The 18,786-nt window shown below is 34.9% G+C and overlaps 1 protein-coding gene across 2 annotated transcripts in view; it reads left to right on the top strand.

Annotated features, from left to right (window-relative positions):
• Positions 1–2,280: 2,280 nt before the first annotated feature.
• Positions 2,281–18,786, top strand: part of NME7 (NME/NM23 family member 7) — a 70,506-nt gene continuing 54,000 nt past the window's right edge. For both annotated transcript variants that reach the window (XM_008580740.1, XM_008580741.1), the window contains exon 1: positions 2,281–2,384. In XM_008580740.1, coding sequence (XP_008578962.1) covers positions 2,286–2,384 — 99 coding nt within the window. In that variant the 5' untranslated portion in view covers positions 2,281–2,285. The remainder of the gene's footprint in view (positions 2,385–18,786) is intronic.

Genomic DNA, 18,786 nt, shown 5'->3' with positions numbered 1-18,786 from the left:
GTATTCTTTCCTATTCAAAGGGGAGAAAAAAAGATTTATTGAGTGTTCCAGACACTGTGAACAGCATTTTTCTTTGATCATATTTTTTTATTATACCACTTCATATATAGAGTTAAGAATCCTAAAATAATATACTTCCTATTTTCCCTTCCTATGTGCTATTGTTATCATACATTTTAATTCTATGTTATAAATCCTACAAAACACTGTTGATATTTTTGCTTTAAACAATCAGTCATCTTTCAAAGCAACTAAAAAAGAAAAAAAATGTATTTTATGTTTACGCACGTGTTTACCATTGTTTTGTGTGGATGCATATTTTTGTCTGATTTTTTTTTTTTTTCCTTTTGCCTGAAGAACTTCCTTTAACATTTCTCATGGTCTAAGACTGCTTGTGGTGAATTTTCTCAGCTCTTGTGTGCATAAAAATGTCTTTATTTTTTAATCCATTTCTGAAAAATATTTTCTTACCTGGGCATAGAATTTAGATGGACAGGTTTTTGTTTTGGGGGTGGGCTTGTTTGTTTGTTTTTAATCGTTGTTGTCATCCTTATCTTTGTTCTGCTGTTATGTAATATGCCTTTTTTTCCCCTCTGGCTGTTTTTAAGGTTTTTTTGCTTTCGTTTTTTGCTAATTTGGTTATGATGTGCCCTACTGTACTTTTCTTTACATTTATTCTTTTTGAGTTTTGTTGGATTTGTAGGTTTATGGGTTTCATCTAATTTGGAAAGCTTTTAGAAAATATTTCTTGAAATATTTTTCTGTTCATTACCTTCTTTTCTGAGAATACAATTATACATATATTAGACAGCTTGACATTGTTCCACAGATCATTTTTTTTTATTTTACTTCCTTCTTTTTTCTCTCTATTATTACTTCTGAATAGTTTCTATTGAATGTCTTCAAATTCATTTGCTTTTCTGCAGTGTCTTATCTTGTTCATCCAATCCAGTGTTTTTTTAATTCAGATGTCTTAGATTTCATCTCTGTTAAGTTTCATTTGGGTCTTTTTAATATCTTTGCTTTTTTTTCCTTCATCATGTCCATCTTTCTTCTATAATGTAAACACATGGAGCTTATTTATAATAGCTGTTTTGACATTCTTGTATTAATTATATTATCTCTGTAATTGCTGGATCTGTCTCTATTGAGTGTTCTTGTGATGATTCATATTTTTCTACTTCTTTTCATGCCTGGTAATTTTTTACTGGATGCTGGATATTGTAAAATTTGCAGTGTTACATGGTAGATACTGTTGTACTTTAAATTGTGTTTGACTTTGTTCTGGCACTTAGTTAAGTTACTTGGAATTAGTTTGATCCTTTTGAGGCTTGCTCTTAAACTTTGTAGGATGGATACAGAGTATCTCATAATCTAGGGCTAATTTAGGCCAACTACTGTGGTGTAATATCCTTCTGAGGACTCTACCTGATAATCCATGTATCATATGAGGGCTTTCCACTCTGGCTGATAGAAACACAAATTCTTCTATGCCTTGTGTTTTCTCTCTGAGTTGTTTTGTCCAATGTTTTCTGGTGATTCTTTCCCCAGCCTCAGGTCATTTTCCCTATACATACCACAGATTCTTAGCCAAAGACTCATGTGAACTTCTTGGCAGATCCTATATCTTTATTCTCTGTATAGCTCCTCTTCTCTCTTCGGTATTCTGCCCTGAAAATTCTGACTCCATCGACTTCACTGCACTTCAGTCTTTCTCCTCAACTCAGTGAGAACATTGGGCTCTGTTGTGTTTTGTCTACCTGTCAGATGGTCTGGAAACCACCTCCAGGTAGTAAGATGGAACCATTATATGCTAACCTAATTTGTTTCTTTTCTCTCAAGATGTTTAATATAGAAGAATAAATTTGGTCCCTGTTATCGCTAGAATGCATTATGATTTTTAAAAGATTCTTCAGGAGAAAAACTTTGAAATTTATATTTTTAGGAATGTTAATTTGACAACATTGTTATGTTCCATGGGAGAGAGACCTTTGAAAGGAAGATATAGTGGAAGATAATTTCAAATAATGAAAGTGTCAGATGGTAAAGCATTACCTTAAAATGTTGATAGTGGTAGGAATGGAGATGAGGCAACATATCTAAAAAATTTTTTTTGCAGGAAAAATGGACAGAATTTGGAAACTGCTTAGTGTGTGGGATGCAGGTGGGGAAGAAGTCAAAAATGACTTTAACATTTTGAGATTAGTGGGATAATGCATAACTAAAAGAGGAGGGATAAAGATTGTAAAATTCATTTAAGTGTTTTATATTACATATCATAGGAGATGGTGACAGAAATGTATTCTGGCCCCTGCGTAGCACTCGAGATTCAACAGAATGATCTTACAAAGACATTTCGAGAATTCTGTGGACCTGCTGATCCTGTAAGTTATTGTTTAAAATTTTAATCTAGTTTGTCTTATCCATTAACTAAATATTTTAGCAGGTTCGATATTTCTGGTTTGTTCTTTAAAAGAAATAACATAAAAGTGAATATAATATACAAAAATTTTTATTCAAAATAACATTTTTTACATAATTAATTTTTATGTAATATTCCAAGAAAAAGAATTTTTCATTAACCTATATAGAATGGGAAGAAGCATTTACTATGGCATTTTCTTTTATTGTTTCTTATTGCTAAATTGTCTAGATAAGTAAATTTTCTAAACTTTATGATATAAATTAAGGTATTATCCTTTGTTATAGGGAGGCCATAAATAAAGCTGCAAATGTAAAGAATATTAATATGATGCCATCATACCAGATACATAAATAAAAATGAGCACTGGGACTAATGTGAAACTTTTGATATTCTATAGTATACCTTTCAATTTGTTTTGGGTTTTCTTCCTATGGATGTTTGGTGGTATTGGGAGTGGGTTGGGGGGAGAGATGAAAAGTAGAAGAAACATTAGCATATATATAATAAAGCTTCATGCAAATGTTAGAAGCTGGGTAGGATTACTGGAAATATTATTAGCTTTAAACACTAACTCTAATTTAAATTTACTGTTTCCTTTATTTCATTACTACTTGTAAATAGTTTATTGAAGATGAGCAGCCAATTCAATTTAATTTAATTCAGAGCATTTATCAAGTACCCTTAGATGTAAGAAAATAAGTCAACAGCACCTATTAAGACATCATCTTATATGAAAGTGCGGCTAGATTAAACCTGGTAGGGTAGAATAGTACATCTGTTTTCAGTGATCTAAGAGTGCACATGTGAAGATCTTTTAGAACACTTTTTAGAGCAACATATAAATAAAGATTAAAATATTCTTACTTCACGTAAAATCCAAATGTTGAAAGATTGTATGATACAGGAGCAATTAATATGACCTGGAGATAATTAAGAAAATTTTGTTAGAGGTGAGAGAAGTAAACAGGGATTCGAAAGATGAATCATGGCACAAAGAAAATTGCAAAGCTCTAACACATGTACAAAGACAACAATGAAGAAATTTGCAAATTTTCTATAGTATACTGAAAGTATATTTCCTTGGCTTCAATGCTAAATGCATATCTGAAAGTACAAGGAAATGTGTTTTCTTAGATAGAGGAAATAAGATGGAGAGTGCTGGTAGAGGTGAGTGTGAGATGAATAGCCTTAAAAGCCAGGCTACAAATTGTAGATTGTGTATAATTTGAATCCCTTTAGAAAGAAATAGGAATTTCTTGTTTGCTTAATTTTGAGTATACTGAATTACTCCTTTGATGCGACTTGAGCAAACTAAATTGAAAGTGATTAAAGACAGAGTCTGTAAAAATAGAAAGGAGCAGACCTGATAGAGAAAGTCAGCAGGACCTCCTTTGTATCTTCTCAGGGAGAAAAAAGAATAGATATAAATAATACATGTGTTTGTGAAAAAGTGATGTTTACAATGTGACTCTGTTGTAGAGGGCCTTGGCAGAAAGTTGTTTATTGAATATCAATCATAAGAAATTAGAAAGTGATAATTTTTGGCTAGATGAGTAAGCAGAACTCAGTTTTTGCCATTTTTGACATTTTTCATTTCTGATTTCTGTTTGATGGCCAAGAGGTTTTTGTTCATTTGTTTTTTAAGATAATAAAAATTGTTTCTGCCTAAAATTAGGTGAGGAAATTAAATATATATATATGGGTGATCAGCTGACCGGACAAACAGGTAAATTAAAGAGATAAAAACTAGAACAAAAAAGGAATATGATAAGTTTGTTTATTCTTTCATTCTCCCACTTACCAAATAAACATTTATTAAACCTGTGCAAGTGTTTGTAAATATAAAGATAGAAGCCTCAAAGAGCTTACAGCCTACAAGTAAACAACTAAAGTGGCCAATTTCCATGTACTGTGGCAATTTCATTATTAGATATTTGAAGGTACTATTGGAGCCCATATTTATAGCACTTAGCTCAGCCTGGGGATGGGTGACGAGGGTCAGGGGAGACTTCTTGGAGAGCATGACAGCTAAGCTGAATTGTGAGGAATGGGTAGAACTTAGTAATGAAAGTGGAAAATGATATAATTAAAATATTGATGCATAAAATGACATCACTTTTGGGCCACAGCCAGTTCTTTATTATAGCTGAAGCTGAAGTACAGAGAAGTGAATTATAAAAGCTGAGGTCACTGTGGAGGAGTTGGGGAGTGAGCAGATGAGTAATAATGGAAGGAAGAATCTGGAAAGAAAAATTTGCTTATTACCCTTCTTTCTAGGTATTCAATGAATATTTACTGAGCGAATAGCATATGTAAGGCTCAGTGCTAGGTCCTATGGCTGGGGCATAATAAAGATGACCAGAACAAGTTACAGGAAGAAGCCAGCTTGAAGGGGCTCCCACTAGTTAAATTAGAACCAATCTGAACATCAAAGTAAAAAACAATAGCAACAGATTATAGTCTACTCACTAAAATAGGAAACCATGGCTTTATACAAATATAAATTAATAAGTAAAATTTTGATTAAAATAGGATATATATAGTTTCAAAGTGCCTCCCCACATAATACTTATTAATTATAAAAGGAAAAAAGTTAACATTAAAGTGGAGAAGACTGGCAGACATTAAAAAAATATTATAAAATATAATAATCAAAATGAACATCATAGGTCGGGGAAAAATCAAATCATGAGCCACATGATAGGAGGAAATGAACACAATATCATTTCTGTGATATTCCTGCCAAATATTTATAACTGAATTCAATTATGCGGAAATATTAGACATATCCATGGCTCTAATCTTTAGAACTGTCAAGGTCATAAAGTCAAAGAAAGGCTGAAGAACTGTTCTACACCAAAAAATACCAAAGAGACATAAGTTATAAAAGTTCAGAAGTACAGTTAAACTGTTTCCACCTACATTCAAATTAAATGCAACATGTGATTCTGAATCAGAATACTTTGGCCATAAAGGACATTATTGGGATAATTGGTGAAACCTCACTGGGATCTAAGTATGAAGATTGTAATGTGGTTATATAGCAGACTGTATTTATTTGTGGTAAATATACACTAAAATGTTTGGAGACAACAGAGCATCAGGTGAGCAACATATTTTTAAATGGTTCATAACAAAAACATTCTCTGTTATCTATTTTCTATAAATTTATGATTGTTTCAAAATAAAACAAAATGTGGAATCCTTAAATCTTAAAAGTAAATAAATAAAATGTCATTGTCTGTGATGTTAGGGCCAGTCCCACTGAGAAATGTGAAAAAAGTAGACTGTATTCCTTGTCTCCTTCCTCCCTGTAGTGGATTGAATAATGTCCCCCCAAAACTCACTGAAGCTTGAATTGTGTTCCCCAAGTTTTATGTATTAGAAACTTGTCCGCCACTGTGACTATTAAGAGGGTGACTTGGGGCTGGCCCGTGGCTCACTTGGGAGAGTGTGGTGCTGATAACACCAAAGGCCATGGGTTTGGATCCCTATATAGGGATGGCCGGTTAGCTCACTGGGTGAGCGTGGTGCTGACAACACCAAGTCAAGGGTTAAGATCCCCTTACTAGTCATCTTTTAAAAAAAAAAAAAGAGGGTGACTTGGCCCCCACTGTGTCTGTTAATAGGAAATCCTATTATGGTAATTGAAAGGTGTGGCCTAGAAAAGGTGATTGGGTTGTAGGACTGTGCCATAGTCAATGGATTAAAAATGGTGGTCATGGCGTTGATTAGAGGGCTTTAAAAGGAGAGTGAATGAGGAGGTTTTTCTCTCTCGGCTTTCTCTGCTTCCACCATCTTCCAATGTGAGACCCCTGGGTCACTGTTGCCATCACCAGATGACTTTGGATTTCCCAGCCTCAGAAACTGTAAGCAATAAATTTTGTTTTCTTTATAAATCACCCAGTTTCAAATATTTGATTATAAGCAACAGGAATGGACTAATACACTCTCCTTTCCACAGTCCCAGGATCTCAGTCCTAGGCTTCCTCTACTTAACAGAACAAAGCCTCTAATCACGTCTGGTAAATTCAGTCACACTGAGATGTAAATTACTACTCATAATTAATATATTATCACTCCCTAGGGGTTTTCCTTTTCCTTATTTTCTTTTTAAGCTGAATGCATTATTTTTGTCTTAAAAACAATTCTAATTTTGGAGATGTAGGCTCCAGGAAGCTGATTAAGGAGAGAGAAGCTGACTGAGGGGACTTCCTAATTACCCTTCAATCATTCATACATTTATAAATATTTGAGTGCCTACTATGTGCCAATATTCTAGGCACTGAGGATACACCAGTGAACAAAACAAATGAGAGACAGAGAGAGAGGTAGACAGAGAGAGTGAATCTCACAGAGCACTAAGCTTACATTCTAGCCGGAGACAAATAATAAACGTATTTTTTTTAAAAAAACGAATGCATGGTAAGTATTTCATATGATGAAAAATGAAGCAAGGAAATAGACTGGAGTTAAAGGGGTGTTCACAGGATTCAATTTTAAATTGGAGTCATCAGAGAAGGTCTCACTAAGAAGGTGATATTTAAGAAAAGAACTGATGGAATGAAAGAGCCAGTCATGCCAGTTTCTGAGTGAAGAGCATCCTAGGCAGAGGGAATAACCAATGCAAAGGCCCTGAGAGAGAAGCTTGCTTGAGATAATCCAGGCACAATACCTAATGAGCACAGTGGGAGATAAGGTCAGTGAGATCAGGGACAGGGCAGATCTCACAGGCCCTTATTATGATTTTAGCTTTTACTCTAAGAGTGGCCATAAATCATTGAAGAGTTTAAACACACTTGTGACATGATTTGACTTTAAAAAGATCATTGTGTCTGGTGTATTGAGAATAGTCTTCATTTGCTTTATAAGTTATCCTTTAACTAGAATTAATAAAAACAAAAAGACTGAGCTCTCCCTCTAGTGTTCTTTTATGGACTTTGTTTACACAGCAGATATTTATTGAGCACCTACTATGTGCCAAGTATATAGTAGGCCCTGTGGACTACTAGGTTCAAGTCCTGGGAGTCAATGGGAAGCAAAAGCAGACATGTTTGCCCTCATAGGGCTTTCAGTCTAGTGGTAGGGGCAAGAAAATGACATCCATGAGGATTTAACATAGTAAGGAAGTGACCTGGAGCTGAAAGCGAAAGGTAAACTTAGAGAATAGAGGAGAGAAGAGTGTTCTAGCATATGCAAGAACCAGCATATGCAAAGCCTCTGTGGCAGGAGAGAGTGAGATGGGGTGAGGGAAAAAGAGAAGACCAGTGTGGCTAGGGCTCAGGGGCTGGAGCTAGGGCCAGATGGGCAGGTAGGGTCCACATACCAGACACTGTGCAGGCTGTTAAAGAGTGCTGGGCTTCTAGGATTAGATTTGTGTTTTGAAAAGATATGTCTGGTTGCAAAGGGTGACTTAATGCCCTGTCCCCACCCCTGACTGAGTTGGGTTCCTTTCATTCCATTTCCTTCTTTGGTCTGCTTTTCTGACTTCACTCACATGCTGCTTGGGTCATTCTTAGCAGGGCTTGTTTCCACTTTTTCTGGTATATATATTTTGGCTCTAAGATGTATATGTGTGTATCATAGTGTGTGAATGTTGCCATTGTATCATTTATTCAATAAATATTAAGTTGTTAAGTGCCAAAAAACTAAAAAGAAAAAAAGAAAAAGAAATGACAAGGAATTTGGGAGATTATTGGAGTGCTACACTTGGGCTTGTTGTCAGAACAAACGATAAAGTATAATATTGCTTAAGTTTTTATTCCTTCACATATATTTCTCTCAGGTACTTTATCATTTCTTTTAACTTTATTGAGGTGTGATTGACAAATATAATGATAGAAATTTAAGGTGTGCATTGATGTATGTATATATTATGAAATGTTTACCACGGTGAAGTTAGTTAACACATCCATTGCCTCACATAGTTACCATTTTCTGGTGTTAAATAACACTCAACCCCAAAACTTGTCAAAAACAATAATGCTCTTTATGATTATAAAAAGATGAAATGATGTGACCTAATAGGAGAGTAGTAGAAAAGCAGCTGATGTTAAACTACTCAACAAAACAGTATTTTATAACATTTTTCTCTGAGAACTAAAACAAAACTTCATTTAAATAATATATTACTGGATCAACACAGTATTTTCCTGAAAAGGCAGAAGATGTAATTCAAATATATAAGTCAGAAGTTTGGAATTTTACATATCCTTTTTCTGTAATGTGTGGGTTTTTCAAAAAAGTTAACTTAAAATGAAAATATTTCTTTTTGTGTTTGTTCTAGTTGTTAAGTATCAGAATTTGGATTCTGACCTTGACGTCATTGCTCCCAAGTTCATACCTTGAACCATTACAATATACTGTCTTATTACATGTTCATGAGACACTATCACATTATTACCAGGACTTAAAACGTGTAAACCGAGAAGTATTCCTTCTCTTTAAAGTTTTAAAACTAGAGATTGCATCATCTTTTTCTGAGTGAATTAGCGATAAGTTGATCCAAAAGCAGCTAGAACAATGACAGTGTTTGCCTCATGTTACGTATATCACAATTACTTATATTACAGATAGAAGGTCAAAGCCCAAGAAAACATTAAATAATTGGATTAAAGACAAAAGGAACTTTGTATCATCTCAGCCTCCTAGATATGATATAGTCTATTTATAGGAACAAAATTTTGTTATCCTATAAAATCATTTAAATAACATTTTTAATAGATAAACGATGAATAGTGCTTATGGTTAATTTTTTTACAAAAGATTTTCTTATATATCTAGATTTATCTTAAACATTTCTGCATAATATAGTCCATGAAATATGGTAATTATATCCTCTCATGCAATCTTCCAAGCAATACATTATGCTATGACAAACTGTGGAATTAATAAAAGAAAATGGAAAACATTCTTGGATATCAAAGAATTTATAATCTAGATGAGGGATTTAGTAGTCCGAGGTAGGAATAAGAGATAGTCCTGTGAGCTGGAGTAGACCTAGAAGCCTTAGCCTGGCTTGCAGGAAAAGGGCAAGCCCCATGAGGCAAGGGGAAAGAAGCAAAAATGTAAGGGACAGTGATTGGGCCAGGTTAACCAATGGTGACTGTTCAGTGTGTGATTCTCTAGGGGTATCGTGTGGCCCTCTGATCAAAGAACCTCCTACCTCACCCTCTTTCTTTTTCATCCATTTTATTTGTGATTATATCGTAACTGGGAAAGTCTGTCATTTTACAGTAACATACTGTTCTTGTTTTGGCCCATGACACTTACAGTATACTCTTTTATTCTGATGGAATATAAATATACATAGACATTAAAAATGATATTTTCTAGGCATATGAAACTACCACAGAAGGAATATCTGAACAACAAATTTAGAATACAGTTTTCTTTAGATGAGCACCAATTTTTGAATCCCCAGGGGGCACTGAAGTTTATGATATAGAATTATTTTGTCACATTGGTGTTTACTGTCACCCCACATAGGAACCAAGCATTGGGATACTCTGTAGGCTGGCCCATACATTTCTGGAGTGGAGGCTTCAGTACTAAGCAACGAACAATAATTCAAACGACATCAATGATACTTTTACATATACAGGCATATCTTCTAGTTTAGTGGAGAATATAGTAAAGTCTCCTTTGTGAATAAAACTCCCAGAGATTCTCTATGGTATAGACTTAACGGTAAACTAAAAATAAATTTTACTTTAAGGGATTTTTGGCCTTCTACCTCCATCTTTGTTGGACTGGGATTTACTTTGTTTCATTCAACTAAATTTATTGACTACGTTGTGGGTGTGGAGTATTCAGAAGTGGCATGATAGTCATTGGCTCTGCCCACATGGAAAATTTATAGTCTAGTTAGGAATATGGTCACTAAACAAATGGTTACATAAATATGTATATATTACAGCTATGTTTAGTGTTTTAAAGGAGTCTGATAATTGTGCAAAAGCTTATAACTGGAGGCTCTCACTTAATTGAGGTGGAGGGATTCTTGAAAGACTCTCATTTATTCCAAAATCTGAAGTATAGAAACCATCCATGTGTAGAAGCCCTAAATCTGGGGAGAACATAGCGTATTCTAGGAATTCAAAGAAGTCCAGTTTGGTTCTAGCTTAGAGTGCAAAGAGGTAAGTAGCCTACAATGCACCTGAAGAGACTGTTTAGACCAGAGTACAAAAGCCACATTAACTAGTTTGTATTTACTCCAAGTACAATAGGAGCTCCATGGAAAAGTTTATTTAAAAAAAAAATTGTATTAATTTTTTCCTTAATTTTACCTATACAATGTAAACAAGTGGAAAATTTACCAATTTCTCCCTAACTCCCCATTCTCCCTTTCCCACTTCTGGTGGCCTCAGTTCCATTCTCTCCTTTTGAAAGTTGAGCAAATTATTGTACTCATTTCTTTCTTTTCTTTCTTCCTTCCTACCTTCCTTCCTTCCTTCCTTCCTTCCTTTTTTTTTTTTCAGCTCCCACTTTTGAGTGAGGACATGCAGCATTTTTCTTTATGTGCCAACCTTATTTCACTTAACGTAATTTTCTCTAAGTTCATTGGTGTTGCTGCAAATGCCAGAATTTCATTCCTTTTTATGGCAGAGTAGTATTTCATTGTATATGTTTTATGGCAGAGTAGTATTCCATTGTTACACACACACGTGCACATATATATAAAGCACATTTTCCTTATCCACTCATCTGTTGATGGACATTTAGGTTGATTCCAACTCTTAGCTATTGTATATATAGCTGCAGTAAACGTGGGAGTGCAGGTATCCCTTTGACATGATGATTTCCATTCCTTTGCATATACACCCAGCAGCAAAATTGCTGGATTGTATGGCACTTCTATCTGTAATTGTTTGTGGAACCTCCATAGTGTTTTCCATAACAACTGCATTAATTTACAGTCCCATCCACAGTATAAGAGGGTTCTTCTTTCTCTGCATCCTTGTCAGCATTTATTATTCTCTGTTTTTCTTTTTATTTATTTATTTTTTTAAAGATGACCGGTAAGGGGATCTTAACCATTGACTTGGTGTTGTCAGCACCAAGCTCACCCAGTGAGCTAACCGGCCATCCCTATATGGGATCCGAACCCATGGCCTTGGTGTTATCAGCACCACACTCTCCCGAGTGAGCCACGGGCCGGCCCCATTATTCTCTGTTTTTCTTGATAATGGTCAGTTTAACTGGCATGAGATGATATATCAATATGGTTTTGGTTTGCATTTTCCTGATGCTTAGTGATGTTGAGCATTTTTTCACGTCTGTTGGCCATTTGTATGTCTTCCTTTGAGAAATGCCTATTCAGCTCCTTTTCCCATTTTTTAATCTGGTTATTTGTTTTTTCACTGTTAAGTTGTCTGACTTCCTTGTATATTCTGAATATTAATCCCTTGTCGGATGCATAGTTTGTGAATATTTTCTCAGCTCCATGGAAAAGTTTAAATAGGGGATTGATGTGATCAAATTTGTATTTTAAGAGCACTGTTACTACTATGTGGAAAATTGGTAGGGGGAGAGTAAAGTAATTCTGAAGAGAGATTGTAGACCCTGGGCTTGGATGGGTGACAGTGGAAGGTTTCAAAATATATTTTGGAAGGAGAGCTGGCAGAACCTGCTGATAATTTGGATGTGGGCATGAGTAGATAAGTAGCTTATCTACTACAGATAAATTCTTGATAGAAATGACATATTTTGGAATAGATACAGAAACTGATTAAAACAGCAAAGCCTGTTTTACTTTATTCATTATTTAAATGTTCTTCTTGAGCTATTGGTTTAAATATTAGGTACATATAAATCGCTTTTACTCTCAAAAGCAGGAGATAGAAATAGCAAAAATTCATTCAATCCTGAGTTTAAAATAGGTTACTTAGGCACCTATCAGCTTTTAGTAAATTTGGATCCCTTTGATCTTCGATGAAAAAGTTCTTGAGTATGTCTGTTTTGTTTTGTTCTTAAAGTCGTGGCTTGGCAATAATGCTTCTTCAATGCAATTCAGCTTCTTCAATGTTAATTTTAAATTTATAGGATTTTTTGAACTGAAGTTTTGTAAAAACAAAAATGCTATATTTCACCCTGGTGTAACCAGCAGATGTTGCTTTCTTGTTAGTTCTGCTTTGGAGATTCAGAAGTGGGTGGAATTAGTTGATTAGAATCCAAAAACAGATGGATTATCAAAACACATTCTTTCAAACCTTACAGGATTGAAATGCAACTAATATATTTTTTTCCAAACCTGTAAGTCTGTGAATATGTTTTTATTACTTTATTATCTCCTATAAATGTGATCCAAGCCATTAAAGGTTACATTTAGAAACTATTTGGGATTGTTCCCAGTTTGGGCCTTTTAGCCTTCCTATTCACATAATTTACTGCAAGGAATTGTAACATTTACTGAGATGTCACACTTAATACTGCACAGAATGCAAATGAAATGCTGGTTGAATCATTAATACCAATCTCTCTAGTCTCAGAGTTGCAGAAATGATCAGAATAGAAATGTACCTTTTCTTCACTATTATTTTAGTTTTAATATAACTATGTATGTAGGCTTTCACTGAGAAGTTATCTTTTACCACTGTTAACCTCACTTCAAAAGACTTCTAGTTTCCTTACATATTGCAGTAGTAGTAAGTAAACTTGGCCCAGAGCATTTCTTTTCATCTCTCTGATTTATTCATTCACTCAGACAACCAACCCACCAGCCAATCCACCAGCCACTAACCAACCAAACATTTACAAACCTTCGAAGTTCCTGGTATTCTTAGTTACTGGCAGTGAAAAGATGAACAACACACTTTCCCTGAGCAAGAGGAATTTATGTCCTAATAGAAGGAAAGATTGTGTGGTCAATAATTGCAGTAAAGTCTTAAAATTGCCATGATATACATATGTATTAAATGGAAAAAAAAATTCTGATCAGATAAGATTGAGAGGTACCAAATTAAATGAAGTTAAGCATATTTCTCTATTGTAGGATTCTAGAACATTTCCAATGCTGACATGCTTTGTGAATCTCCAAAGAGGGCATTTGGTATGAAGTATTTTCCAATTTTGTTGCCAAATTTAGAGATGACACCAGGATAAGAAGAAATTGCTAACCATAATTCTTGGTAAGCTGCCTGTAGAGACCTTGAAGAGAACAGAAGGAACTTTGAAATATAGCTTTTACTTTTGAAGGGAAGAGAGAAAGATAAACAGGGCTACATAAATCTATATTTCTAAATTTTATCTTTATTTCCAGTTTATTCATCCCAACACCCTGTCTTCCCCCTTGCAACAGATCATTGCACTGATTTGGAGGCTTCTATGCTTTCCTGCTTTTGAACTTCTCATCAATAATAGAAAGTAACTCTTTGTCCTGTTATTGAAACATATTCATCCTGATACACTAAAACTCACAAATACTTGCATTTTTAGGCCTATTCTCTAATTATAGAGTGAAAGGATTGACTATAGTTAAAATAATTCAAAAAATAGTTTTTTCTTTTGTTTGTTTCTTTTCTGTTTTTCCCCTTTTGCTGCTGTGATCATGGAAGTATAGTTAATTTTGATCTCCTTCCCCCTTGAGTTTACCCTGAGACTGATCCTAGAGCAGGGATTATTATGCTGGTATGTTCAGACCCCTCAGGATTTTAGGAATAGAATTGAGGGGTCGATGGATTTGGGTGAAAAAATAAAATCACATTTTCATTAAAAGCTGCCTGAAGATTAAAATTCCAATGAATAAAAAGCAACAAACGACTATAGTAGCTGTACCTTCACTTTGCAACCAATAGAAATTGCAGACATTTTCATATTGCATTACAGTAATTATAGATGCCTTAAAATATCACTTACAGTCATTGCTACTTTAAAATTGTATGAGTTATTAGACCAGCTGCTTGATCTTAATAAATATGTACATTTTATTATCATATCACAATATAAAATATTTTGATTATTTTATTTCAAAACAATTAGGTTCTTTTGAAGTCCTGTATATTTTATGCATTTAAAAACATTGCTCTGGGGGCCGGCCCGGTGGCGCACTGGATAAGTGCGCCGCTTGGGAAGCGCAGCGGTGCTCCCGCCCGAGGGTTCGGATCCCACATACAGACCGGTTCCCGCTCACTGGCTGAGCGAGGCACGGGAGCGACACCGAGGGTTGCAATCCCGTTGCCGGTCCCCAGTCCGGTGGTGGCGCACTGGAGAGTGCGCCGCTTGGGAGTGCGGTGGCGCTCCCGCCGAGGGTTCGGATCCCATGTGGAGACCGGTTCCCGCTCACTGGCTGAGCATGGTGCGGGTGCGACACAAAGGGTTGCTATCCCGTTGCCAGTCCCTGGTACAGGCGTGACACTGAGGGTTGCGATCCCGTTACCGGTCAGTAAAAAAGACAAAAAGGAAAACAAACAAACAAACAAAAAAAACCCCATATCCTTTAGCTGTCATCTTCTTGACTCCCACCCCACCCTCAGCCCTAGGCAACCACTAATCTACCTTCTATCTCTAGATTTCCCTATTCTGGACATTTCATATGAATGGCATCATAATGTTATCTTTTATGACTTGCTTCTTTCATGTAAAATAATGTTTTTAAGATTTATTCATGTCATAGCATTCATTCAATACTTTATTCTTTTTCATGGCTGAATAATACTTCATTGTATGGATATACCACATTTTGTTTATCCATTCATCAAATGATAGACATTTGGATTATTTCCACCTTTTGGCTATTATGAATAATACTGCTATAAACATTGTGTACAAGTTTTTGTGGGATCATATGTTCTAAATTCTCTTGGTTATATTCTTAGGAATAGTATTGCTGGGTCATATGGTAACTCCATATTTAATCATTTGAAGAACTGCCAGATTGTTTTCCAAAGTGGCTGCACCATTTTCCATTACTACTCACCATATTTGAGGTTTCCAATTTTCCCACATCCTTATCAGTATTTATTATCTGACTTTCTTTATTGTAGCCATCCCAGTGGGTATGAAGTGATATCTCATTGTGGTTTTGATTTTCATTTCCCTGTTGGCTAATGATGTTAAGTATCTTTTCATGTGCTTATTGGCCATTTGTACATCTTCCTTGGAGAAACATCTATTTAATTCCTTTGCCCATTTATTAATTGGGTCATTTGTCTTTTTGTTTTTGATTTGTGAGATTCCATTATATGTTCTAAATACAAGTTCCTTATCAAATATATGATTTGAAAATATTTTCTCCTGTGGGTTGTTTTCTAATTTTTTTGGTGGTGTCCTTTGAAGCACAAACGATTTTTAATTTTGTTGAAGTCTGATTTATTTTGTTGCTTGTGCTTTTGGTTTCATATCTAAGAATCCCTTGGAAATTCAGGGTTTTGAAGGTTTTCCTCCTCTGTTGTCTTCTAAGAAGAGTTTTTATAGTTTTAGTTTTTACTTTTAGGTCTTAGATACATTTTGAGTTAAGTTTTGTAAATAGTGTGAGGTGAAGATTGAAAACTTCATTCTTTTCTTTCGTGTGGCTGTCCAGTTGTCCTAACTTCATTTATTGAAAAGAATATTCTTTTCCCCATTGGGATGGCCTTGTCACCTTTGTCAAAAATAAGTTGACAATAGATATATAGGTTTATTTCTGTGCTCTCAATTCTATTTTATTGTTCTATATGTCTGTCCTTGTGCCAGATATACATTTGATTTTGCATCATTTTATTGTTTTTGGTTTTTGTTTTGAGAATGTTGACATCCAAGAAATTATATGAGTGTGTACATACACATATGTAAATATATATATATTATAGTTTTTAAATAATGTACAATTTTTTAGTCATGGTGATAGAGCTAACTAGACTCAGAAACAATGATTCATCCAGAATTACACACTTAAATATGAATATGAATATGAACTCCAGGTATTACATAAACCTAGAATTTTTCTAAATATTAACCATAGTTTTTATTTTGAGAAGTAATATACCTTTCCAAAATTCTTTTTTAATTTATAAAGCAAATATATAACACCTCATTTGATCCTACAATAATTTGGTGAGATATAGATACTGCTATTTATTGATATTACTGTTGCACCATTTTATTTATGAGAAAACTGAAGCATGCAGTGATCTATCCAGGTCAGTCACTCAGCCTAAGAAAAGTCTGCACAGATCTTCTGTCCCCTTTTTGTACTCTGACCACTCCACCAGGCTGCCTCTGTATGATTAGATTAGGACTCATCATTTTATTATATCGAAATCTCTTTATATGCAAGAGGGCTACATCCTGAGACCTTGAATCTTCAGTTTTCACACCACTCTAGCAAATAACTTGCTCTATACAGATGTGTTCAGTCACCAGTAGAGAATGACAGAGCCACATGTTAAATGAATGACTGAGCAGCTTGGTAGGATACACACACTTGCTAAGTGATTTGCTCTCACTCACCAGCCTCTGCAACATTACAAATTATTGCATATCACATGCCTTTAGAGTTTTTCTTAAATAGTTGAAACTGCAAATCTTAAATCTCTGAATTCCAAGGCCTTATTAATTATGAAAGTATCCTTACCATTTTGCAAACTGTGGTTTCTTTTTAAAAATTATTCTCAATGACTGGTTTCATGTATTCAACCATGTACCAAGTATTTTTTCTGTGAGGCAGTGCTAGGCCATGGGGATACTGCAGTGGGGGGAAAAAACAGATAAATATCCCTTATCTCATAGAGTTTTTGTTCTAATGGGGAGACAGATAAACAAATAAGTAAAATAAGTGCTGTGGAGCATAAGGAAACAATAAGGAAGATGGGGAGTGCTTTGAGAAAGAAGCCTGTCTGAAGACTGACAGTGAACCTGGCCATAAGGAGTGCTGCGGCTACAAGGTCAAAAGAAATGGTGGTGCTTTAAATGAACACTGTTCTCTGATCGGCAAAAGACAAGTTAAGAATAGCATGGAGAATGGAATATAGTTGTAAGAACTCTTAAAGTTAAGATTCTTATAGCAAATTTAGCTTTTTCAAGCCTTTGAGTAATGTCAACAACAAAACATCATCTATATATCATCTATTATTTATTTGCAGAAATCCAAATTGGTACTTGGTTATCTCGTTTATTTGTGTTTAGTAGTATTTTTGCTTGTATGTCTCATTCTTAAAGAGATCAACCTGCTCCCCACCCTATTTACAGTTGCAACACCCTGACATTATCACTTGCTTATCCTACGGTATTTTGTTTTACTTTTTTTCTATAACAAGTATTAGCTTCTAAACGTACTATGAAACTTAACTTGTTGAACACATTTATTTTTTGTTTCCTCCCTCTGACATGTAAACTTTAGAAAGGAAAGGATTTTTGGTTTTTATATATTCAGATGCATGTCTGGTACATGTATATATTTTTTTGAAAGAATGAATGTTAGTTCAGGGAAGGATATGAATTAAATTTCCATTTTGTATTGCTTAAATATATATCCCGTGAAGTGTTTTATTGTGACTGCTATAATTCAGTCACTGACCCAGAAACTTTATCCCCTTTTGTCTAATCTTCATTTCCCTACAAGGTAGTTTTTCTGGTGCCCATCTTACAGATGAAGAAACTGAGGCTCAAAGAGGTTTATTTTTTAAAAATTATCTTTTTAATTTTAACAAAGGTCATATTCTTACTAAGAAGTGAAGCCAGGATTTGAACTCTGTTCTTCCTGGTTTCACCCCGAATTTTTAATGATTCAAAATCTCAAGAATATAATTTTTCCAAATTATAATTGCATTTCATGCAAGACGTGTTTTGAATGTTCTCAAAGCACTTAATATAATTTTCCTGGTAGATTAATCTCTTATCTCTCCAGGATGGTTTCTGTCTGTGATAACAGTACCAATAGACACTTTATAGATGACAAGTGGTGTCATTCTGGATGCCAACCTCAAAGTGTTAGTTATGTGACAGCCCAATTCACTTCAATAACCATCATGTCACCCATGGAATTTTAACTCATTGAAGACACTTGCCTATGTATCCTTTTGGATTTGGCACTTTTCTGATTCTACTCCTAGTATTTTGAATTTGGCTTTGTGGAATTTTAACTCATTGAAGACACTTGCCTATGTATCCTTTTGGATTTGGCACTTTTCTGACTCTACTCCTAGTATTTTGAATTTGGCTTTGGCTGTGAAAGGACGACAGGACCCGAGCTGACAGTTCACTGGAGAAGTTCCGCTTTATTCGGGGGAGAAGCATACATTTATAGAGAGCCAGGTTCTGGGAGAGGGTGGTTAGTACACGGGGTGATAGTTGATTGGCCGGGGGTGGGTAATGATTTCTGATAGGCTGCACCTTGGTGCCAGCGAGATTGTTAGGACCCGGAAGAGAAAAGCACCATGTTTTAG

This window comes from Galeopterus variegatus, unplaced genomic scaffold (assembly GCF_000696425.1).
Source record: "Galeopterus variegatus unplaced genomic scaffold, G_variegatus-3.0.2 Scaffold2151, whole genome shotgun sequence".
Classification (NCBI taxonomy): domain Eukaryota; kingdom Metazoa; phylum Chordata; class Mammalia; order Dermoptera; family Cynocephalidae; genus Galeopterus; species Galeopterus variegatus.
The sequence above is the reverse complement of the archived record's forward strand: the minus strand, read 5'-3'. Positions and strand labels throughout refer to the sequence as shown.